This window comes from Stenella coeruleoalba (genome assembly GCF_951394435.1).
Source record: "Stenella coeruleoalba genome assembly, chromosome: 10".
In the NCBI taxonomy this organism is placed as follows: Eukaryota; Metazoa; Chordata; class Mammalia; order Artiodactyla; family Delphinidae; genus Stenella; species Stenella coeruleoalba.
The window spans coordinates 36,396,454-36,422,207 of NC_137156.1; the positions used below are offsets into that span (position 1 = coordinate 36,396,454).

General features: G+C 43.2%; 1 protein-coding gene across 1 annotated transcript in view; it reads left to right on the top strand.

Annotated features, from left to right (window-relative positions):
• KIF6 (kinesin family member 6) overlaps positions 1-25,754 on the top strand; it is a gene marked incomplete at its 3' end in the record, with an annotated part of 379,495 nt that overhangs the window by 197,034 nt on the left and 156,707 nt on the right. Inside the window, exon 13 of the mRNA XM_079934314.1 lies at positions 4,041-4,256. Within this exon, the coding sequence (XP_079790440.1) occupies positions 4,041-4,256 (216 nt within the window). The remainder of the gene's footprint in view (positions 1-4,040; positions 4,257-25,754) is intronic.

Here is a 25,754-nt window from a genome sequence, read left to right on the forward strand (position 1 = left end):
TTAAATTTCTTTTAGTATATTTGTTGACTACTCCGCAGTGCTCTTTCTGTTTTAGTCCTGAGCCAGTAAAGTTAGCTGGTTATCTTTAGCTAGCTGACCAGACACTGGGCTGACCACAGCCTCGTTATGGCCCAGAATTTGTGGCTGGTGTGTGGGTGAAACTCAAATGATGGCTGAGAAACGACAAATGGTATTTAGCTTATGAAGAGCAGAGATTGATTTCAATGTAACTTTTTACTTAAAAGCCAGATCTATTGCTTTGAGTTCCACTTACAAATGTGTAGATGAGTGTTGAGGATAGACATCTTACGGCTCTAGGAGACAGCACGTACTGGGTGCTGAAAATGGTTAGCAGCCCGCGAGAGCTGCCTCTCTTACAGACCAGGTGATTGCTGCTAAAAAGCCCCTATTGGGCGGTTAGACCTCAGGTCTCCCCAGCATTTCTTCACTATTGTTTCTTATTTTATCTTTCAAGCTTCTTGCAAAAGATGTGACATTTTCATTCCATTTGCAGGCTTTACACATGCACAAGCAATGACTTTAGTCAGTTCTTTATGAGCAAATATTTTTGTTCCTTTCTTAAAAATTACTAAAAGGCATTTTAGCTTTAGCTATTATGCAAAATTCCTAAAAATAGCCTACATGAAGGAAATCCAGTAATAAAGAGGTAAAACCAAACCAAATACGAGGTGGGCATTCTGCCTGATTGACCTCAGTCTCTAATTTTAGTTGAGCATTAGCAGACCCTGGATGTCTGATTCAAGTGAGTTTGAGCTGCCTTATTATCCGGCCAGTAACAGTAGATTGGACTGTGCGTTACACTCCCACACCAGCCCCTGTCTCTGAGCACTGCCCACAGTGTTGTCACCCTTGCATTCCTTTTCCTCTCTCCTACCCTATCCATCTCCAGGGATGGTCCCAGCCTAGACCTCAGTCCTGGCCCCAGCCCCAGTCTGAGCTCTGCTTCTTTTCCTGGCCTTGATCCTAGTTTAGGATCATCTCCCCTAAATACTCCTACCAACTCCTTAATCCCCTTCTGGGCTTATGAATGTCTGTGTGTATGGGAGGAATGAAATGAGATATGACAGAGAGGGAACAGTCTAGGCTTGTTCATATATGTTTATTTTGAGAAGGGAGTGAGAGAGAGACATACATCATTCTTCACTGGTAAATCCAGGTACCGCTGTCCATGTGGGGCTGCACCAGATTCTTTACTGACTGTGAACAACTCCAGCAGGGTCCCCGCCTTCTGAGACTCATATTTGCAAGTGAGGGTGTGTGGGAGGCATGGTGAAAAGAGCACTAAACTTAAAGTTCACACCCAGGTTGACGTCCTAGCTCCTCACCCGTTATCTCTGTAACTACCCGGTGAAGCTGGTCCTCGCCAGCGTCACAGTGCCAAGCAAAGTCGGTAAGCTGCCTTATGGCAAGTGCTCTGAGTGCCGTAGAGTGTTATGTCGTGGAAGATAGGACCCCACAGACAGTGGGCAGACTCAGAAGAAGGAAAAAGAGCATCTAAGATGTACTCGTCACAAAGCTTACATTTATCAAGGGCTAATGACCAAGAAAGGCTCCTGAAATTTCATAGTATCTCACAGTCAGGTTGGAGAATATTTTCATATCTTTTTTGGTAGAACCAAGAAGGCCAGGACAGTGATAGGAGGAGTGAGAAAGATACGGCTTAGAACAGGAGAAAAAGTGATAATACTTGAGCTCAAGAAAAGATAGTACTGCAAACAAAATGAGTGAGCAGCATGGAATGTTCTTGGAAAGGGAGGGAAAATGGTGTCGTTTCAGTGACATTATCAGTCTGAATAAAGTTCAGACATCCCTTCACAAAACACATAACAAGGTGACACTTAGTCCCCAGCCCTGCACTTGGCATGAGTGAAGGCCCAAGTGAAACGGGAGTGGGAAGGGGGGCAAGACAAAGGAGAGGTGAGAGGAAGGGAGGCAGCAGAGAAGCTGCATCTCTACTGTGGCCTTTATGAATGTAAATCACATGAAGACCGTCGAGGGACTGCCCATTATACGTAGAGCGACGTTCACACTCCCTCCTCCGGATTAGGCGGCCACACGTGGTCTTGCTCCTGCCCAGCCCCTGGCTTCGTGTCTTCCTCCCCCACCCTGTACATGTTAGGCTGCGGTCACAGCGGCCTTCCTGTCGTTCTGCTAACACCCGTTTTCTTGACCTCAGCACTGCTGCCACTGGGGCTGTCCCGGGCAGTGGAGGGTGTTGGGTGGCATCTCTGGCTTCTACCCACTGGACACGAGTAGCAGCACCTACCCCCCACTCCAGAAGGACAATCCAAAATATCTCTAGACGTGGCCAAGTGTCCCGTGGGTGGTGAAATAGCCCCTGCTTGGGAACCACCGCCCAGCTCATTTCTCCTTAGGGTTTCGGCACTCACCACTTCCTCTGCTTAGATGCCCTCCCTCTGTCTGGTTCTTGTTGTCATTCAGATCTCAGCTTAAATGTCACTTTTTAAAAAGCCTTTCTTGAGGCTTGAACCTTTCTTGAGCACCCAGTGAAGAGCGGCCACTCAGTCACTCTTGACTTTTTAAAAATAAGCATTCTGGCACTTTACCCTCTAATGTCTTGTGTGTGTGTGTGTGTGTGTGTGTGTGTGTGTGTGAGAGAGAGAGAGAGAGAGAGAGAGAGAGAGAGAGAGAGATCTGTCTTTCTCCGGTAGGACATCTGCTTCATGAGAGCAAGAAACCAGTCTGCCTTTTCATCTTTCTATCTCTGTGCCTAGAATACTGTACTGCCTGGCACACGGTATAAGCTCCAATGAGTATCGTGGACTGAGTGAAGGAAAGGACGTTGCCATGGCCGTGCATGAAACAGTGAAAGTGTATGATGGTCTTGCTAATTATCCCCACACAGCGGAGTAGGGGAGCTGGACAGAACCAATGCCTAGACACCACAGAAGTTGTGAACACCTTTGGTAAATACAAGCTTTTTTGAGGCGAAGAATGGAGGCCATGTCAGGGCATGTGAGAGAAAAACTGATAGTGCTTCCAGAAATCACCAAAAAGGTGAGGCCAAAGCTGAGGCGGAGGATGGAAGTCAAGTGCATTCCCTGTTACCTGTGCAAGGACGAGTGTACCTGGATGCCCCCCTCCACTCCTTTCTACGTAGCAGTCTTCCCTCCCACGCCACCTTTGTGTTTCCTCAGACTCCTGTTTTAATGAAGCCATCTCTAGGGCTGGTGAAAGCCTTGAATTCATCTCACTGCACATGCAGGTAGAGTTCTGAGATTCTCAAGAGGGAGTATCGTCTTTTCTCTTCGTGATGGCAGAACCCCTTAGAGTTCTTGACGTCTTGAACCTGAAAGAACAGTGAAGTAGGGTAGAAAGGAGTGATTTTATCACTCAGAATCAGTGCTCCTAATAGATCTAAATGGCCCACAAAATTGGCATTTTAAAATGATATATCTTTACCAATAATTCTCCTCTTTTCGGTGAAATTAGAGGGACCAAACATTAGAGACTTTTTAAGACAGTGACTTGAAGCCCCATTTGAATATACACTAAAGAAGCATGTGTTGGACGTGGGGGTGCTCTGGCCACCAGAACTGACTCGGCTGACCTGCCAGCTGGGGGGGGGGGGGGCTCTGGCGTCCTCCCTCCCTCCCCATCCTGCTGCCTCCAGAGCAGCTTCCTGCATTAAAGTCCTATTTACTCACAGGTGGAGACGTAGCTCCACTGTCTACTACTACCTGGTGTTCATTTTCCTTTTCATAAACCCTTTCATAAAAGTTTTAAGTCCGAATTAGTTTAAACTCAGAAGATTTTAAAGACCTTTGGGTTTGCTAATTTTTCATATGATGGTAATGGTGCCGTATTGAAAGCCCGGCAGCCTCCCAAAATGATCCATCACTGTATCAGGGACCTCAGGAAGGTGAAGTCTTTCTTTAGTCCATCTTTACTGCATGACAAATAGCAAATATTATTGGGAATATTAATCTCATTTGAAAATGAGTGTTTTGATCATTATAATCTAGCATGAATCACTAAATCCTTAAGTCAAGTTTTAGATATTTTGGTAACTATGTTAAAGAAGGAAAAGAAGAAAGCTCAGGATGCTCTCCACTTCTCCAGCATGGACAGAAGTGAACTGAGACGCTCCCAGAGCTCCCCCTTCCCACCTGGGAACCCGGAAGGTCCGAGGATGTTGCCACCCTCAGCTCCCACTCAGGCCCCGGACTCCAGCACTTCTCAGTACAGATCCAGTTTGCTCCACGGAAAAACAGGTCAGTTATATTTATTTATATACATAAACTATATAACTGTGAATAGAAAACATAGGCTGTTAAATTATATATCCATATAAAAAGTAAACAAACATGTAAATGATTATAATTTTATTATTATATTCATCGTAAGTCTTATCCTTTTTAATATTACATTTCTTGAAGTTTTGAAGTTGTAGTAGAAGCAGCTGCAGCAGCAATAACACAAAACCCCAAGTAAAGTGTATCCATCCTAAAAGAAATATTCATTCTCCATAATGGAATGCAGTGTAGCATCCTTTAGCTTTAAATGTGCAAGGACAAAGGCTCTCACAATTTATTTGTTAGAATTAATTTTTTATAACTAGCAAATCTCTTAAATGCCAGTTTCTAAAGTTGATGACTGAACTGAAAACACAAAGTGTGGGTTGTCACAGAGGCTGAAATAGAGGGTCCAGGACAACAGCAGAAAAGTTAACTCTAGAGAAAGGAACAGAAACGTTCCTCCAATAGAGGAGGGAAAGAATGATCATCACTAATGTGATGAAACAGTGTTTATTTCTAAATCTAAATGAGCTATCTGCAGCAAAATAATTTTAAAATAAGATCACAGTCTGCCTTAAAGGACAATAAATACACACAATTTTGTCAGATAATAGGATTGACAGGGTCAGACTAACACTGAGGCATCTTCCCCAAGTGTAGCCTTTGATAAGTGTGTCGGTACTGCCGCAAGAGCAACCACAGAGCCATGCTAGAAGCCCAGATTGGCTTGTGTATGTTACTCTTTCTACTAGACCAGTAGAACATGATGTATAGTTATGTGACGAATACCTTTCTCCTGAAGACACTGAGGAATCTGAAGTATGGAATGTACTAGAACAAAGGGGTGAAGAGCTTCCCTTTTGGCAACGTAGGTTGAAATTTTCCATGTAAACATTTGTTGGGATGGACAACCTGACGTGTGTGGTTTTCTAAAGGCTCTAGCTTGGGAATAATGAAAGAGTATGGTGTTCATTAAGAAGGACACTGTTTAGTTAATAAAGACAAGACTGAGAAGCCTGGAAGTGTATTTTGTGATGTTATATTCCTTTATCTCTTAATTCCAAATCTCCTTGCTGTGAATATTTCTTTAGCAACACAGTAGGATAAATTCAAAATCCCAGGAAACAAAAATGCTATTTTTACCATTGATCGTGTTGGCTGTAGACAGGGAAAAGCAATCATTCTTCTCTGTGATCGTTTTCCATACAGTATTTCTATACTCTCTTATGGGTAACAGCTGGTTGGAAGAAAAGAGGTCCTCTGCTTTGGTGAATTCATTAGTCCAACCATCATATTTTTCATTCCTTTATTCATTCAATATATATTTATTGAGTTCACACTTTGTTCTAGGTACTGTGCCGATTATTATCATATGGCTAGAGCTTTACATAGTCGTTGTATGTACCAGGTACTATTCAAAGTTTGCTACCTGAATGAACTCATCTAATCCTTATTCTATAAGTTCTTGTTTTACCCCCATATTATAGATGAGGACGTGCACGGACCAGCACAGTCCCTGACTTCAGAGCACTTATAGACTAACAGGGAAGAGAGCCTTGAACAATTAATTGCAAAAGTACACCTCTGTATGACTGGGGAGCACACACCAGGGAGGCTCTACCTCAGGTTAAGACCAGGAAGATCCAAAAGGGCCATGAGAGTAGGGGTGTGGCTGGAAGGAACATTGCAAGCAGAAGGAATCACTTCAATAGCTTCCAAGGCCTTTGTGTTGGAAAGGAGCATTTTATGAAGTGGAAAAGACAGGTGTGGTGGGATCCGGGGAGTGGGAGCCTGGGAAGACAGGTTGAGTGACATGCGTAGAACAGATTGGCAGAGGGCGCAGGACAGGATGACCTTTAGGAGGCTGTTGCAGTCCAGTAGTCCCAGCCAGAGGATGGAGATGATGAGAGAGAGGTGGGAGATCAAAAACACTCCAGGAGGTAGTGTGAGCAAGGATTGGTGACTAGTTGGCTATGGCGGGTAAGGGTGAGGATTGGTCCCCAGGTCTCTGGGTGGCTGGTGAGGCTCTTCACAGAGGTGAGAAATGGTGCCTCCCATGGCCCAGCGACAATTGGCATCATTGGCTGTAGAGAATACAGCACTGGCGTCTCTGCCGAAATGAAATGTCACAATCAGTTCCTGTGTTAGAACCGCATGCTCTTGATGGAAGGAACTCTCTTTACTGGCCTTTTCCGAAGACACACACCATTGTGCCTGTGCAGAAATGGCCTCTGATATCACTGCCCAGCCCCTTGCTGTATGCCAGACCTTTTCTATTTCTATTTTTTCTTGCCCACACCATCTCCCTTCTCATAATTATTCTTCCCATAGTATCTCTAATCTCTCTCCTAACTCATGATTATAGTTAACTTTTTCAGTAACTCTTTTTGTCCCTTGATATTGCTATTGAGATAGACTGTAGTTTTGTTTGGAGGATGAACTAAGTTCACTTGAATAGAAAATCACTGAGAAAATAATGGAAATTGTTTGCAAAGTCCAAGTACAAATGAGGTAAAAGAGTTTTGGAGAAAAGCCTTATAGCTGAAAGGGTTTTTGAGTTGTTTTCACTGTCATTGGATAGTTGGATAGTTCTAGCAATGACTTTAAGTAGGAATAGGCTCACAAATGGGCTGATAATAATCTAACCATTTGGAGGAGGGATTGGTGGAGGATTGATTTTATTTTGGCAAAACTACAGTTAGAGTGAAAATTGCTGCGGGTGAATCAGTGCTGCAAAGCAACAGGTAATGGGATAGTTTGTTGCAGTGTTTAACATCTCAGTAGGTGATTAGGCTTATATTCATGCACTATTTTATATACAAGAGGCTTGTGTAAACTATACCAAATGCAAAAAGTTAATAAGCATGTTGTCTGGATGGAAAGTACTACTGCCTTATGTAGGTGTTGTCAGATTCTATTAACCATCCCTGTCTTAATGCGGAAAGCAAGTAAATTTGACCATCTTCCACTCTGAGACTGTTGTGGAACTGTTTCCTCTTCAGTAACCCTCCCCCTTTTTCTATTCACCCCCACTTTAGGCTAAAAATGACTTCTTTCAAATTTCTTGTGTGAAAAGAAAATGAAACCCAACTCGTGGTTCCCCAGAGAACCCCACCCCCAGTCATTGCATGAGGTACCCGCCAAGACAGAGGGAGGTTAGGGCCTTCAGGACCTTTTGTTGTTTTGGAGGTTAAATGTCTGTTTCAGTTTTATGGGAATAATGACAGGGATTGTTCAATCCCACAGTTTGCAAAGAGTCATTCATATTGGTCTCTTTAAAATAGAAGGGGTATTATAGTTTGGGGTTTTTGTTGTTGCTGTCTTGTTGTGGGTTTTGTTTTGTTTTTTTCTGTTTTAGTTCTCTGGCTGCACGTTCCAAATAGTTACCGGAACCGGTCAATATTCCAGAAGTCCCTCATGACTCACCACTTTCTTTAACGGTTTGAGATGCTAACAGAATCCACTGCTCACAGGTGACGTCATTGGCATTTAAAAAGTGACCTGAAAGCCATGGCCTGGAGGCTCCAGACTCTTTTCTCTTACTCACTGAGGGAGAATTTGTTGAATCCTTCATATACGAAAGGAGGGGCCCAGGGTAGTGTTGACCGAGGACTGAGGTGAACTGAGAAACGCTCTCTGGCTCTGGGAGCTTAACTTAAATGTTGGGGCCTGGTTTAGTACCCAAAGAGCAGAGAATAAAATAACAAGTGCTATAAGCAGGAGCTACAAGACATGCTACTACAGGAATTCAAAAGAGAAGGGAAGAGTTTTAATCAGTAGATCAGGAAAGACATTACAGAGCAAGCAACATGGAAGTTAGGCCTCCAAGGGTTGATAGAGTTTGGATATTCAAAGATGGAGGGAAGAACATTATATAAATTCCAGGTTTAAAGATTAATATGAGCAAAGACTTGAAAACAGGAAAGCAAGGAAAAAATATGTAGAGTTGGCAGGAATATTTGTTTAGCTGGGGTTTTGGAGATTGTTTAAAAAAAAATATTCGACTGAGTATACTTTAAAGATCTTACTGTCTTTATGCAACCATTCGTGAATCAAGCAGCATCCAATCTAGCAGACAGCAAGGAGCTCTGAGGGGCTGTACAAAATGAAAGACTTTTGCAGGCAGAAGGCAGTGGGAACAAGGAAGTTATACTGGCAAAAGGCAGCTTGGTTATGATAAGGTCGCTTTCCTTTGGGGCACGTCAGGGGTCTGTCAGGCAGATTGTCTGTCTAGTGCCCACCAGGCGATTCTTGATTGACTGGTTTAAGACTCCATTTCTGGAGGAGCCAAAACTGTAATTAAGTCTCCATTTGGTGATGTGGGGTTTAGCATAAGTGACTCCATTTGGAGCCTGTTGTCTTGTTTTTAACAAGATGTACAGGGAGTCAGAATAAATAGGGTAGAAAAATGACTGAAAAGCTGAAAAATAAAGGAATTATATAATCTAATCACCATTTTTAGCACTGTTTTTATGACAAAATGTATCCTGCTGCTTGCGACGCCAAGAACACAGCCCTATCGCTCTGCCAGCAGGGGAATAGAGGTCTTCTCTCTCTCTTTGTCTGTCTTTCTACCTCTCCCTCTCTCACACACACAAGCACACGTGCACACACATGCAGAGTCTTGCCCAGACTTTGGCAATAAAACATTATTCTTTAATCAATTATATATTTATTTACTGTCTAGAACGTGTGTAGTGCTGTGCTATTCGAGATGATGTGTAGAGTATGAGACATTCTATTACAGAGCTTGTGGAAAGCATGAAGGACTATCCTTAGCTGCAGGAGCAGTGGTTCCTAATTAATTCATTACATACAGGTTCTTTGAATTTAAGCAATGAACCAGGCAGTGCTAGGTGCTGGAGATTAGAAGGTGAATGAGACGCAGTGCCTGTTAGAGGGTTTACAGTCTAGAAGAGGACTTACGGTGAATATGCATATATGGTGCCATGGGACGTGGAAGAGGAAGGTCAACTCTTCCTGGGCAGGTTTAGGAAACAGGTACGGAAGAGCTGGGCCTTGAACAAAATCTTCACAGAGTCATCACATTTACGTCTGGCAGAATGAATAGAGGAGGGAAGAAAGGTCAGAGCACTGAGGACTAGGAAACTTCTCAAGCAAATTCATAGGGGTGTGGAACACATGGTGTGTTTGTGACATTGCAAGCGTTTAATTTGGGTGGCTTTTAGGATTTGTGTGGATGGAATGGTATTTAGCAAGAAATAAAGCTGAAGAGGGACCAGCTCATGAGAAGCTTAAAAGACTTGCTTCTGAATTTAGAACTTTATTTGTTGGCAGTGGGGAGCCATTACAGCTCTTTGGTATGAGAGTAATGTGGCCAGATTTCTGTTAAAGAAAGATCATTGATAGCGATGTGCTGAGTAAACTGGAAACTGGAGGGAAAGTGGATAGGATGTTCTAGTAGCCATCGAGGTAGGAAATTAAAAGGGCCAGAATCAAACCAGACACAGTAGGGACTGAAAGGATGAGAAGAGTGTCTGCAGTACATAAGGAGAACTGACTTATGACTGATCAGAATGAGGTTGAGATGAAAAGTCTAGGATTTCTCCCAGGTTTCTGAGCAGATATGGTGCCACTTACCAAGCCAGTGAATACATGAAGAGAAGCAGGCTTAGGGGAGAGGTTATTTGTCAAAGTATGGATATGTTGAGAATGAGTGTGAGGTGGAAGTGTCTAAGCCAGCACATACACAGCTTTAGTGCTCAAGGGGAGGGGTTTATTAGAGATATGGATCTGTCATGGACTTGTAGCCATGAAAGTGGACAGGGTCGTCCAATGAGACGGGTAGCAAAGGATCAAAAGCAGAACACTTAGGAGCCCCAATAGATGGTGTAGGCTGAGGCAGAAGAACCAGCAAGGGAGAACTTGAAAGGCAAGACAGTCAGGAGAGAGGGAGACCTCAGAAGCCAGGCTAGAGACTGAGTTCCAAGGAGGTGGATGTGGTTGACTGTACTGGATGTTACAGAGTGGTCCAGTAAGATGAGAACTACAGAGAGTCCACTGGGTTGGATGGGAAGTGATCAGTGACCTTTGCCAAAGCAATTTCAAAGATTGCGAGAGCAGAAAGCTCACTGTACCAGATTGAAGAGTAGGAAGTGAGGAAGTGAGATGGAAGTGGTCACACAGGTCGCTGGAGGTTAAGGAATTTTGAGGCTGGGGTTGTTAAGTGGAGTTTCTTTGTGGGCGTTGAAGTCATTCCGGGTATTGGCAGGAAATGGGGCGGAAAGGAATACTGTGAGCCAGGAGCCCAAGTCAGCTTGGGTTAGCTGCCTGGTTTGTTCACTGTTGGATCAGTCTGTCTATCATCTATCTATCCATCTGTCTATCTATCTATACGTACATATGTACATACCAAGCAGCCTTAAGTTACAGCATCACAAAGAGTGGGTAGCAGAACCAAATGGCACAGATCTCAAAGGAGGAAAAGATTTGGCTTTGGTGTTTAAAAGAAAAAAAAAAAACAGTGATTTTGAAATGGTATCGAGGAGCCAGAAGAAGGCCAGCACTCAGCACCGTCTCTGGCCCTTCTGGTACTTATGTTACAGGAGAATGAACGTCCTCCACTTAAGAGGGCTCCAGAGCAGGGAGTATCCTTGAGGGAAGAGTCAGATTTCAGTGATTAGAAAGAGCTGAAGGGGGTGTTTCATGAAGATGTCGAGCATGTGAGAGAGTTTAATCAACAGTGGAGTGTGGGGTCCAGAGAGCAGCCTAGGACAGGTTGTCTGGGAGGCCAGTAGTGGCAGGAGGGATGGGTGGGATGAGCAGAGGTAGAGCAAGGAAGTCAGGAGTCACATGTGAGGTGACAGCTGCTCAGAGGGGCTTGCATCTTATGGGTGGCCGAAGACGACAGGGATACAGGTCGTGGTAAGATTGATTATCCTTGAGGCTACAGGCCTAATACGTGTAGCAGATTCAGCCTCTTATTGGTTTTTAAATGATATGCTTCTGAGAATTCCCTTTTAAATGAACTCTCCCTGGATGATGTGTTGGAATGGAGGTGGGGAGAAAGATCAGCTGGCTTCTAAAATGTTCCACTCCCAGTGAAACCCCAGCCCCTGTGGAGGTTAGGACAAGGATACAGCATGGAAAAGCTTGGGAAGGAGCTGAAAATTGTCTCCCAGGTACAGTTTTCCCCACCTTGTGGCGAAGCAATAGGTATGGCCACATATGCTCATCTCTTGATGGAGTCCTGCTTGGTTGCAACAGCACCTGCTCTCCTAGGGATGGGGACACCGGCCTGGGGGCTGTTCTTGCATCAGTGGCAGTGGTTGTATGGTTTTGTAGATATGGGTCACTCCTAAGTCAGATATTTATAAATTTGGTGTTGTATTTCCTAAACTGTAAGCTCCTAAATATGTCTTCACTGTTCAGAGGCCTCCTCAGAGCCCCCTCTGGAGGTAACACAGAGACACTAAAGCAAGAGAAATAGAATTGAATCAAGGAGCTTCTTTTTCTCCTATGTTTGACTTGGGTGAGTCAGAGATGAGAATCCTTATGTGACAGTTTTAACTCTGTTACTTCCCTGTGGCCATAGTATAATCAGCCTTCATCTTGCGATGAGAGACAATAATTGCACTGAGCTATAGTATTTGCCTTCACCCTGGAGCTCGAGAATTCCATCAGCACTCCCTTCTTCAAAACTGATTTTCTGGGATTTATACCAACAAAGATAAAAATGGTTTCTGCCCATGTGTTTGGTAGGGAATGTATTTTGGAAACATGATAGATGAACCCTGACTTTATTTGGAGCATAAGACATGATCTTTATAAAACATCTATCAGTTGCTCCTACAGCCCAAGCCAGAATTTACCACTCTGCTTCTACTACAGTTAGGTTTAGCTGTTTTTCATGTTTATGATTATGTTATTAATATTTACCGCAATCAGTATATACATAGAGTGGGGAGTAGGTGTGACTGAAAAGGCCACCATGGAAACAATAAGACTTTCTGCACTGTACACATGTGAAGTTTGTCTTTTGACTAGAACCCCAATCATTGTTTGAGAAGCCCTTTGTCACCTGTTTCTCTGCCTCTTAACCTCCCTCAGCCAGAAAGCTTTGCTCAGAAATACTGCTTCACCCTATCTCGCTGCATTTCAGGCTGATCTGTCTCTTCATCCTCTAATTATGCTACATTGGTTAATGCTGTGCTTCCATGAATCTGTTAAGTTCTTTGCATTTGGTTTTCTACTTCATTTTGGTGAACAGAGATTTCCTGGGACTCCTATAACCATCTCTTTCCTGAACTTCTTGAGCGGCATAAAGTTGTGTTGTGTTGAGCACCTTCTACAAACAATAGAAGAGGGATGTATACCCTCTGGCAGGAACATTAAAGTAAAATAGAGGACAATCAGTTAAATTTGAATTTTAGATAAACAACAGATTTTGTTTTCTGTATGAGTAGGTCCCATTCAGTATTTGGGACATACTTATACTAAAAGTTATTCATTATTGATCTGAATTCAAATTTAACTGGGAAGTCCTATATTTTATCTGACAACACTTCTCCTGGCCCTTTTCTTTGTGATGTTTCCTTGGTATAGGGAATCATAGGTAGCCTTTAAGGAACTGCTCCAGGAGAGGAATAGGGAGGTCTCTGTGGGCTCGTTAGCACACAGGACACTGCAGCTTTCTGTACTCTGTCCCTCATCTGTTTCCTCCAAGGCTGGTGGAAGTCCAGGTTTCTGAACCTAGGAGGAGGACAGAGGTGCTATAGTACATAGTATTCCTCAAACTTTTGCCTCGAATTCCCATCAGCATCTCACTGGATGCTTGTGCGCGTAGAACACTGTTTGCAGTCTTTTGCTACTTGTCGAGTTCACCTGGTACTAGTATATCCAGCTACTTATTCTTCAGATCAGTTGTCAGTGCCCAGGACTGGCTTAGACCATGCCAAGATATCATGGCACCATGGCCATATCTTGTTGTGAGTGTGTTCCTAGAGCCCAGCCATTTGTATGTGGTTATTTTCAGAAATATATTTTATAACCAATACTTTGATTAACAATGTGGTCTATTCCTTTGGAAGTTTTTCAGATGCCCAGAAATACCCTGAGCCTGGTTTCCTCAAGCTGACAAACCAAAACAGAACTATTATACGTGCAACTTTCTTCCACTGAAATACCCTCCACTCTCCTTCACCAACCTTACAGTCAGGAGAGCCTATGGGTGTTTATGAACTTCTCAAGGCATCCAAACTTAGAAGCTTCCAGAACTCAGTTCTGTGCATAATGTCATATGCCTTTGCCAAGTTGACAGATATAACAAAGAGGTAATAACATTTAACACTGTAGTTTTCCCATCTTCACTGCATGATGAAAATCAACTCAAGGATACCCTGAGTTTTTAGATGATAGGGTTTTCCCTCTCCAGCTGTGCCACTGGGATGTGTTTACAGATCTCTGTTTAGTAGTTTAATTTCTCTAGAAGCTCAACACTTACCATTTGGATGGTTTGAGTGACATTTTGCAGCCTGTGAGTGACTTCACCCACAAGGGCTTAATGGGTTCAGACAGTGGTTCTTCCAAAAAGTGCCATGTAGTCACTGGCTCGCCCTTCAGGCCTCATTACCAGACAGTGGCCTCATTGAGGTGTGAACACCACCTGGGCTTTGAATGCATTCATGCTATCTTTTTCTTTCAGTAGAAATTTATATTACTGATCACAAGGTGATGCCTGGCATATTCTTTTTACACGACTATAGTATAGAACTTCATAGTTCAAGCCCTATGTTGCTTAATCATCCTCCTATATTACAGTAAAACTCTCAGTGAGATACGTAACCTCAGTATTTTACAATCCACTGATAATGACATGAGAAAGAGAAATGGAGTTTTTTTAGCCATTAGTCTGCAATGCTCATCACTTAACTCAGATAATGCGCAGTGACTCTAAATCACTTCTATCAATCCCAGCTGTACAAATATACGCGTGTACACATACTTTCTTACACGCACACAACAGACATTTCCACATAACACACAGCACACTTACACACTACACACATGCATGCACACTGACTCTCATCTTTTGGGCTTTTCTAGTATATCCTGTTCTAGTCCTCTTAGTCTGCACTAAATTAAAGAAATGTCCTGCCATACTTGCTGGTCCAGAACTATCTAAATGGTTGATTTACTGACTCATCGGTTAAATTTCCATTTTTTTTCCATTCCATTAAGTGTAGCAGCTACTGGGTTTCTATCCTCTAGCATTTCTCTTGCCCTTTATGATCTCAATGAATTCCTTTGACCCACTTTATTCTGTAAACACAAGCAGGATCAGAACGGCATTTTGTATGTATGAGATAATGGAAAAGTGATGTTCTGCCTAATGTGGGGGCTTTTTGTTGATTTTTCTCACCAAGACCCAAGATGGCTTTTTGATAGTGTCCTCCAGGGAGACAGACTATTGTGCTCTCCGAACTCATCAAGGTCTGTTACATGGATTATGTTAGCTCGGATATACAATAGATAGGCTCTTTTTTAAAAAAAAATTTAAGCAGAGGTAAAAACTTAATTGGTTATCATTTTCATTTCATAACATCATTGCTCATTACCCCTTCCATTTTAATTTCATATGTTGTGTGAAAGAATCGATTCTTGCCATTAGCAAACAGAACCCATAGAACTTCATCATCCGCGGACTCGTTGCTCTGGTATTCCAAGTACCATTTTTGTTAAATAGTTTTGTTTGACAGAAGATTGACCCTGGGGTTTAAAACCCCAGTTTTCACCAAGTGCAGGCAAGTGAATAGTGCAATAGATGGTGTCTAACGCATCCAGGGGGAGGAACTCTCTTCAGTCCCTGTCCTTCACTGTCCCTCACCGATCTGCCAAATGTTGAGATGGAAGCTGCCGCATCTGGATTCTCACCATGACTCTCTCCTTCACATCCTTTCCTGATCCCTAACAGTAAAGGCCTCTGGTGGGGGTTAGGGATGCTCTGCCCAACATAGCCTTCTCCCCTAAGCTTGAAATTGCCTCACTTTCAGTTTCATTTGGCCAAATGAAGTAACAACCTTTAAAAGGTTAAGCTAGAGACACCCATTATTCTACTTCAGTGCATTTCCTTTGGTCAACTCTTTACTTAGCTAAGATAAACACAGGTACTCTGAGGAAATGACACATGTGAGTGGGGTACCACAGTGATGGAGGCCTGTTTTCTAGAAGCCTGGAGAGCAGGCCAAAGGGAGAAGGACAGGGTACAGGGAGGGAGCATGGAGAATGAAGTGTGCTGCTTGGAAATGTTGCTGCTCTGACCTTCCTGTCCTCTCAGGGCTCACTCCACATGAGGTACAGCTGTCATTTCACTGAAGTTAATTCCTGGGGTTACAGAGGTCAGGGAAGAGCAGGAAAGGGGTCGGCAAACCAGCCACAGTCAGCTGGTGTCCTGGTAACCGATGCTGAAATCTGGAGAGTTTATTATCAAGACAGACCCGACATTTGTTGCGTGCAGACTGTAGAAGGATTTTGTAAGATTATTCTGTGTCGTGTGTGGCCACACATCCATATGGCTTAGCAAGGATGATGCCATAAAACTTCTAATTTTACAAGTAATACTCATACATATTTTCCTTTTAAAAAATTAAAACCTTACAAATAACACTGTTTCCTTTGACAACTCACACCAATCTCCCAATCCCCACCTCCCCAATTAAAACTATATGTATGTTTACTTTACTTTTTCTTTAAATACATACATATATACTCACACATATGTATATATATTTATATATAAATAGCATAATTCCAAATATATAAATAATACAATATATAATATAGATGATATTATTTATATATTTATTTAATATATAAATCCATATTTTTATATAATAAATCCATAGAGGGCTTCCCTGGTGGCGCAGTGGTAGAGAGTCTGCCTGCCGCTGCAGGGGACACGGGTTCGTGCCCCGGTCCGGGAAGATCCCACATGCCGCAGAGCGGCTGGGCCCGTGAGCCATGGCCACTGAGCCTGTGCGTCTGGAGCCTGTGCTCCACAACGGGAGAGGCCACACTGGTGAGAGGCTCGCGTACCACAAAAATAAATAAATAAATCCATAGAAAATGTATAGCGTTATTTAATTTGAATATATTTGTATATTTCTCCTTAAATTCATTCATTCAATATTCAACAGACGTTAAGCGCTGTTTTACATGACGCGTAAATGTGGTCATGTCACAGGTGATTTAGACATTCCCATACTGATGGAATTTAGTGTCATGAAATTTTGGCCTAGCAATCTGGTGTGCTGGGTATTTCTTTACAATTGGCTGACAGTGGAGAGGGCCCCCTTGCAGCTTTTGCTTCCATTGCTGTGGTGGGAGAGAAGAAGTATCTGCATCTCCCACATCACTTTGTGATGATTTTGTCAGGTGTGTTCTGCTCTGTCGGACCAGAGTACAATACGAGAGAAGTATTTGAGGGAGTTGGTGAGGAAAATTTTCTTTTCTTACTTAGGATAATGCATCAATTTTTAATGGTAAGAATCAAAATCAGAATGGTGACCAGGAGAGTAGAAATGGAAGAGAATCATGGGCAGGGAACTTATGAAGGGATGGCAAGTGGGAGAGAGCTGGGAGGAGTACAGCCCAGACCACAACAGCAGGTGACACAATCGCACCAAAGGAGAGGAGAGCGGGCCAGTTTTATCTGCGTCCAGATCAAACATTGGAAGAAGGTCTATTCTGGTGTTAATCTCCTATTTTTCATCTTCCAGTATGGTTCCTATTCATGACATCACCTAGTTTTCTTTTTAAATCCTCCTGAACTATGAAAGCCTGCATTCCTGTCTCTAGACATTTGGGTTTGATAAAGATGTGGGAAAGCCCTTTTGTCTGAACAAACAGAATGAGGCTTACAAGAAGAGCCTCAAATATAGAATGAAATCCCATCCTCGTAATTGAAATATTTCCTTTACCTCATTCTGATCCACGTGAATTTAATGTGCATTACATGTAGAAGTTTTTTTCATATAGCTTAATCAGGTCTTGATGTTCAAGTTAGTATTATGTTATTTTCCATTTGTCCATCCATCCATTTAACCTGAAAATGATTAAACCAAGTAGTAGAGGACATCATCTCCAGAAAAAAAAAATCTTGAGTTTGAATGATTATTTTTGGAAACTTCATCCAAGTAGTTTCATTAAATGAGGTAATTTAATGTGTTTCATTACATCTTTTTTTTCTATGTGAATATTTCTGTGTGAATATATATGGCCTCTCTATGTGTTGATTAGCAAGGAAAATATTGGGGGACTTCATTGAAATTTGAATAATTTCATTTCTTTGTATTTCAGGGTTAGTCTAAGGGATGCAAAAATTAAATCTTATACATTTTGTGTTTATGTATATATGTAATTAATAGATATTTAGAGAACACACTTGCCTTCTTTTTCCACTGTGTGCCCTATGTGAAACAGGTTTTTCTGTCTCTTTCAATCTCTTGCGTCGTTCTCTCTGCTTAAATGCTAATGCCTAAATGAAGATGCCAGTGTACAGGTGGAACCAGGAAGGTGAAGGACAGGGATTTGCTCCTCATTTGAGCATTTTAACTTCCCAAAGGAAAGAGAAGAACAACAACAACAAAACTTTTTTTAACATTTATTTATTTATTTGGCTGCGCCGGCTCTTTTGTTGCGGCACCCTGGATCCTCGTTGCCGCGTGCGGGATCTTTTAGTTGCGGCATGCAGGCTCTTAGTTGTGGCATGAGGGATCTAGTTCCCTGACCAGGAATCCAACCCAGGCCCCCTGCATTGGGAGAGTGGAGTCTTAACCACTGAACCACCAGGGAAGTCCCAACAAAATTTTTTAAAAAGAAAAAGAACCTACCAACATTTTACAAGTTTCACCACTAGACCTAGACAGCACTTTCATAAATGTCACTGTTAGGGGAAAATCCAGGTTTTGTGAGGCCTGAAGCTTATGCAATTTGAGAGGGTCCTCTTTAAGGAAAAGAATAAAAAACTATTAATTCAGAAGTAGGTATGAAATTGAATATTTATGAAATAATGAGAAAAGAACTTAATCACAGCACATTACAAATTTTAAAAAGCTAACTAATAACAAAATCCAGAAAAATACAGTATTTCAATTAGCTAACTGCTTGACACGCCTCTAGGATACTTTTTCTCTACGTTTTCACTGCATAATCTTTGATCACTACTTCATATGACCATTTGGTAATATTATTTTCCATAGAGAGAATAGAAAGATTACTCAATTTTTCTTCTAAGCATGGTCAGCTGAAACTTGTTTATCTTATTGGTACTTTAGAAAAGATTCTTTCAGCTCTTCAACTGGTCACTGTTAATGTTGTGGAAATTATTAGAACTGTTGTCAAGTTTGTGAAAACTCCATCATGTTTCCTTTTATGTAAGCTATCAGAATTGGAGGAATTTTTCCACCTCCACAGACTCGTCTCTGTGTTCATACATTCAAACCTTGTTTCTATTCCAATACCAAAATCTAGCCCTGGGTGCCACAGGGCATGTTCATATCATGGCATAACCTCAGACCTGTACCTTCCTGCCACAATGCCGGGTGAGATGGCAGTGAGTGGAAAACGCATCGCAGGAGGCTGTTCTGACACTAGGACCACTAGCAATAACTTAAGCATAAACAGCAGCAACTAAAAGCGATGCAACTATGTTATGCTAAAACCAGATTAAATGTTCTCCTTAGTCAGATCCTAAAGCACCAGTGGTCACTCCAGCACTCCACACTTCCAGACTGGATGGGAAGTGGAATGGAGGGGAAATCCAAGTGGAAGATCCAGGGGTCTTGACCGATTGTGATGAAAATATCTTACCTTTGAAAATTTTACAATACCTCATGACCACGTCCCTGTACTACTAAGACCCACTGAGGGGCTCATGCAAGAGGGGCTCTAAAAATGGAGCCTCATTAGTTTCATGGTAACGATGCCTCAACGTACCGTGGATGACGGTGAGTAGAGATCGAGAGTGAAAAAGTCAGCAGCCTGCCAGTGTCTGCTACTTGCGTGACGTGAGCAGGTGCAGGCACATGGGAGTCTGCAGGGAGGAGGAGGAGGAAGCCTGATGCATATGCCACTGACACTGGGGAAACAAACCTCGCATCAGGGTGACTGACCCCAAAAAGGCAGCCAGATCACTTGCTGTAGGATTTCAAATGTCATGTTAAACTCCAATGGGAACACCAGCAGGAAGCCAGCCATTACCTCATGGAAGAAAGAACATGAGTTCTGGAGTCATGAAGATCTGAACTAGAATCTTCATCCATATGCCTTCAGTAGCTGTGTGACTTTGGGCAAGTTGCTTAACCTCTCTGAGCCTCATTTCTTTTATCTATATAAAATGGAGGATGATACCTACTTCTTTGGGCTGTTGAAGAGCTAATTGGGAAACAAAACCAAAAACATATAGATGTGCCTGGCTCACAGGACCGAATTTTAGTGGACGTCCTTCCAGGAGGCAAAGCTACAGGAATGTTTCAAGACAGAAACATTCCTGTAGCTCTTCATAATCAGTCGATTTGTGTTAAGAACCTAGCCTGTGGTTAGAGGTACAAAAAATAGAAGCTAGTTGCTGGCTGCAAGGATCTGCAGGGGCCCAGATGGATGTCAGGGTCCCAGCCAATGTGAATGAAGCCCAGGATGGGCCTGCAGTTCAGCAGGAACTGAAGTAGTCGGCAGAGAAGCTGGGGCAAAACGCTTTCTCACAACCTGTGCCTGCATGGAGGGGAGGAAGGGAAAGACGGTGACAGGCAGACACAACGGAGCCTAGGCTCTCCGCCAGGCGCACTAGAACTCTGGCAAGTGGTGGCGAGACTCGTCCTAGAGCTCAGTGGCTGAGGCTGCTCATGTGCAACCTGCCACGGCCAAGACTGGACACAGGCTGCAGGTGGGAGGCCGCAGACACCCCGGGTCCTGCAGGGCTGGGAAAGAGTGAGGCCACACCTTCCAGAAAACCTGGAAATGCTCCCTTCTTTATGGTCCACCAGCATCACAAGCAAATGAACAAAGGATGGCAATTGGAACATACACAAAATCCTACATTAGACAACGACACAGAATCACAGGACAAAAGAAAAGAATAGTCAAAAATAATGTTGTTTCTAACCATCACCACCCCTTTAGTCTCTCTGTAGAGACGAAAGGTTCTTCCTTTTATTTCTGGTTCTTTATGCTGGCTTCTTCGTTATTGGTCGTAGCCTCTGGAACCCATCCCTCTAGTTCAGGGGTTATCAAACTTTAATGGATATAGGAATCCCTTGTTAGGATCCTCGTGGGTGGACCCTGGGAATCTGCATTGCTAGCACAGAGCTCACACTTTGCAAAACTCTGCTTGCAATTATACTAGAACTCTCCCAACCCCAATCCTCACCTTTCTTCCAGGGTTTTGTTTCTGATCATCTGCAAGTCCAGGCTGCTAGGCACGAAGGTATTAGACAAATGGCGTGTCACACCTGGAGAAGGGGACTAAAATATTTTTATCAAAAACATGGGGCTTTTCATGGCACTTGGCTGCACAGAAAGAAAGAAAATATTTTATAAAGAAATGGAATAGTCCAGTGGTAGCATGTGGCCTCATGGGGAAAAATATATATTAGTAGTATAAATATATTTTTATTATTAAAAATATATCTCACCAGCCCTCTGGTTGCCCACCAAAGGCTCCCGGAAAAATAACCAGATGAGGGTCAGGACCCTCAGGATCTGCTTATAACAAATCCACAAATCCTTGGCTCCCAGATCTTTGGTCTGCATCTCCTTCTACCCCATCTCCCTAAAGGATTTCAGCCCTTCTCAAAGCTCAGCTACCTCCCCTATGCGGACGTCTCCACACCTCTGTCTCTAGCTCTGGCTCTGCCTGTCTCTTCAACCCCTAACTCTCATCTCTACCGAGATGACCCTTTGACAACAATGAGAGCATTTGTCAAGCACTTTTATGTGCCAGGCTCTGTGCTAACTCTTCGCTTGCACTATCATTTAATCCTCAAAGAACCCCCTGAGGCAAAAGTAACGTTGTTGTCCCCATTTCATAGATGAGAGAACTGAGGATGTGAACGTTTCAGTAAGTTGCCTCAAACCATAAAGCTAGTAAGTACCAGAGCCCAAGCTCCTGGGGTGCCTCAGTTAGCACACTTAGGGAAATGTGCTCCCAATTTCACTTCCTTTTAATTCCCTAGCTCCTCCTCCTGTATTTTCCTACCTCAGTTGATGATCTCAGCAGCTGTCCTGGTAGGAAAACTTCCTGTGATTTCAGATGCCTTCACCCCCTAGTTCCCCACAACCAAACTGGTTATTCATTCTGGCCAGTTCTGCCCCTGAACTCAGGAAGCTGCCCTTTCTTTTCCATTTAATCGTCTCTCACCTGTATTATTTTTTTAACATCTTTATTGGAGTATAATTGCTTTACAGTGGTGTGTTAGTTTCTGCTTTACAACAAAGTGAATCAGTTATACATATACATATGTCCCCATATCTCTTCCCTCTTGCGTCTCCCTCCCTCCCACCCTCCCTATCCCACCCCTCTAGGTGGTCACAGACCACCTAGCTGATCTCCCTGTGCCATGTGGCTGCTTCCCACTAGCTATCCACCCTACGTTTGGTAGTGTATATATGTCCATGCCACTCTCTCACTTCGTCACAGCTTACCCTTCCCCCTCCCCATATCCTCAAGTCCATGCTCTAGTAGGTCTGTGTCTTTATTCCCGTCCTACCCCTAGGCTCTTCATGACATTTTTTTCCCTTAGATTCCATATATATGTGTTAGCATACGGTATTTGTTTTTCTCCTTCTGACTTACTTCACTCTGTATGACAGACTCCAGGTCCATCCACCTCACTACAAATAACTCAATTTCGTTTCTTTTTATGGCTGAGTAATATACCCTGAGAAAACCATAATTCAAAAAGAGTCATGTACCAAAATGTTCATTGCAGCTCTATTTACAATAGCCAGGACATGGAAGCAACCTAAGTGTCCATCAACAGATGAATGGATAAAGAAGATGTGGCACATATGTACAATGGAATATTTCTCACCTGTATTTATTAAAGCTGGTTTCTTTTTCTCCATTCTTACTCTCCAAGCACTTCCATGCTGCCACCAGGTGAGTCACCCGCAAGACTACCTGGATCTCTCTCACCTGCTCAGCTACCTTCATGGTCTTCCCACCCCGACACGTTAGAGTCCATACTTGGAGCGCAGCCCAGCCCTGAGCCCGCTTTCTAGCCTCATCTTCCCTGTGCATCCCCCTCTGCCTTTCCCTAACTGAAGCCACCCCAGATGGCATGCCCCATCCCAAACACGCACACACACATCACCCCATCTCTCCCTAGGTTTTTAAAGTGAGGTCTGTGACCCAGCTGCATTAGAATCATCTGAGAAGCTTTTGAAAATGTAGACCGTGCAGGGCCCAGGAATTGGGAAGAAGGGAATTGGTCTGTGTCTAGAACAGCGTTTCTCAAAATGCCAAATCCTGAGCTCCTGCGGGCAGTTGATGAATATGGGTCCCGCTACAGGCAAACTACATTTTTCCAAGTTCCTTATATGATTCTGATGTACCCTAAAGTTTGAGAATCACAGAATTCTCCTCTCTGTAAGACATCCTGGATTCCTAGTTAATAGGATAGAATTTTCCTTTAAAGATGAGCAGCCAAGAATAAGTTTCCAAAATAACTAAGCTGACTCTCTAGTCCCCAATCATTTATAATCCGTTTGTTAGATGTTCACTTACAGAAATGTGGAGAGGAATAGCACAGGGGGATGGGCTGTATGGTAAAGAGGACAGGGAGATAGAATGTGGAGGAACGTTAGGAAAAGTTAGGAACATGAGTTTGGGGCAGGGGGATGTGAGGGGTGACCAGAGAGTAAAGGGTTGTCAAAAGTGACTTCAGTATGGCTTTATCTGGAGGTCTGACCCCATAGACCACATGGCAGCTGTCACTGTGGTAGAAATTTCTCACTGTTTAATATATAGAACAGGTTAGACTGCCTTAGACTGGTGGTCAGGAGCCCTGAACACTGTGCTTTGTGCTAGAATAGACTGCTTAAACAGATCAAATAATCCCTTTCTCTCCACACAGACCCAACTGCCTAGGATATTGGGAGGTTACAGATAAGGTCTGGTGAGCCCAAGTAAGGGGTCTGTCAGAAGCCTGCAATTCTTAAGGTCTTCCTCAGACTTGGCGAATGACGGTGGACTTGAACAGCATTGACTTCTCCACTTGACAACTGTACCAATTTTCATGCTGACTGATCTGTTTTTCTTGGATCCAGCAAGTCATCTTTGAGTTAGGAATGGCGGGTAGCAGCATAACTCCAATTCAGTGCATTAGCCACGCAGTGCTGATGTTTACCTTGGACCAGATCCTGATGCTGACATTTTGGCAGGCTGGCTCCTGTCACTGAGGAACTTAGCGAGATTGCAACAGGGAGTCGATGTAGAATGAGCAGTTTTCCATTTTTAGTATAACCCAGCTGCTGCCCTGTGGAGGAGCAGGACATGGCCACGTAGCGTCTGCAGTCGAGCCTGCCCCTAGTAAGCAGGCAAGAGACTGAAAACTCCAGTTTGCAATCTTTATTTTGTGACCCTGGCAGTTATTTTACCAGGGTCATGGTTTTGTAAATCTGGTACAAACGTTACACTTTTTAAGTAATTTGATTAAGCACTATAAATCAAAATAGAATTCCTCAATTTGCTAATTTTCAGAAAGATCTCAAAAGAGTCGAGCTCCTAAAGCATAAAGCAGTATTAACCAAGGCTTCGACTTATTTTAGTCGTGTAATAATTTAACTAAATTTATACTCATCATTCTGGGCTCAGTGTGAAAATGTTAATAATTTACCATTGTTAAGTGGCTTCTGTTGACTCTAGACATTGGACATAATGGGTAGTTTCTCCATAAACAAGATTTCCATATAAAAATAGATTAACTTACCCTATAACCTTCTCAGGCTTGATAAAGTGGGCTCACTGTTTTCTAAACTTCATTCCCTCAAATGACTGTGAGCAGGAAGGAGAATGGTGTAGGGCCTGGGTTCTGCCACTTACACGCAAAGGGGAAGTTGCCGAACTCTCAGAGGGTTACTATGAGTCTTAAATATGTCTATGTATACATATATATATTCACATGCATAAAATCGTGGCTGAGCAGACTAAGTACTCAAGACATGTTAGCACTGTATCAGGATCACTATTATTGCAGGAGGCACTTAAGCCATTTGAGCACAGCGTCTAGATGCAGAAGGCTCTGCCTCGCCTTTGACTCCCATCCAGCCTGCGGTCATGTGGCAAATGAAGTGTGATGTGACAGCGCAATCTGAGGGACTTTCGGTAGATCTCCTTCCATAGGTGGTGGATATCGAAGCCACAGTGTAATGGGTTGCGGGTTGTGTGGGATTTGAAGAAGTAGAGCAGGCAGCTTAGGGGTTTAAAATTAAGGGAAAGAAGAAAACTGGACTGGCATCTTGAGGGGAAGATAGAATTGAAGAAATAATTTGCAATGGAGAGACTTTTGCTCGTCTGGCTCAAGTTTTTCCAGCCCATTGCAGCCTGAGGTGAAACGGCTCTCACAGTTGGCTCTCACTCCTACCTCTTCTTTTGGCGTCCCCAGTTCCCTGAGGGTACACCCCCTCCATTAACTGTAAGAGTCCACAGAGAGAATTTCACAATTGCACATGACCCAGGTCTCTCCCCCCCTTATTATGGCGGCTGTTCTCCTCCTTTCTTGCTCGGCCTCTTTAGTGCCATCTGCTGCCCAAGGTGAGGACGCCTCACCTTCCTTCTCTGTTGTCAGTGTTCACAAGACCAGTGCCAATGTCTGTGCCAGTGGTGTCTCCATTGCTTTTGTTTTTTCATTTTATTTTTATTTTTTCCCAAGCTTTATTGAGGTATAATTGACAAATAAAAATTGTATATATGTAAGGTATACAACGTGATGTTTGACATATGTATACCTTGTGAAATGATTACCACAACCTAACTAATTAACACATCCATCACCTTACATAGTTACGTTGTGTGTGTGTGCACGCGTATGTGTGTGGTGGGAACATTTAAGATCTACTGTCTTGGGCTTCCCTGGTGGCGCAGTGGTTGAGAGTCCGCCTGCCGATGCGGGGGACACGGGTTCGTGCCCCGGTCCGGGAAGATCCCACATGCCGCGGAGCAGCTGGACCCATGAGCCATGGCTGCTGAGCCTGCGCGTCTGGAGCCTGCAGCAGTGAGAGGCCCGTGTACCGCAAAAAAAAAAAAAAAAAAAAAAAAAGATCTACTGTCTTAGCAAATTTCAAGAATACAATACAGTACTATTACCTATAGTCACCATGCTGTACGTTAGGTCTCCAGAACTTGTTCATTCTGCATAAAAGAACTTTTGGCTCCTTTGACAAACATCTCCCTCACTCCCTAGCCCCTGGCAACCACTATTCTACTCTCTGCTTCTGTGAGTTTGACTTTTTTAGATT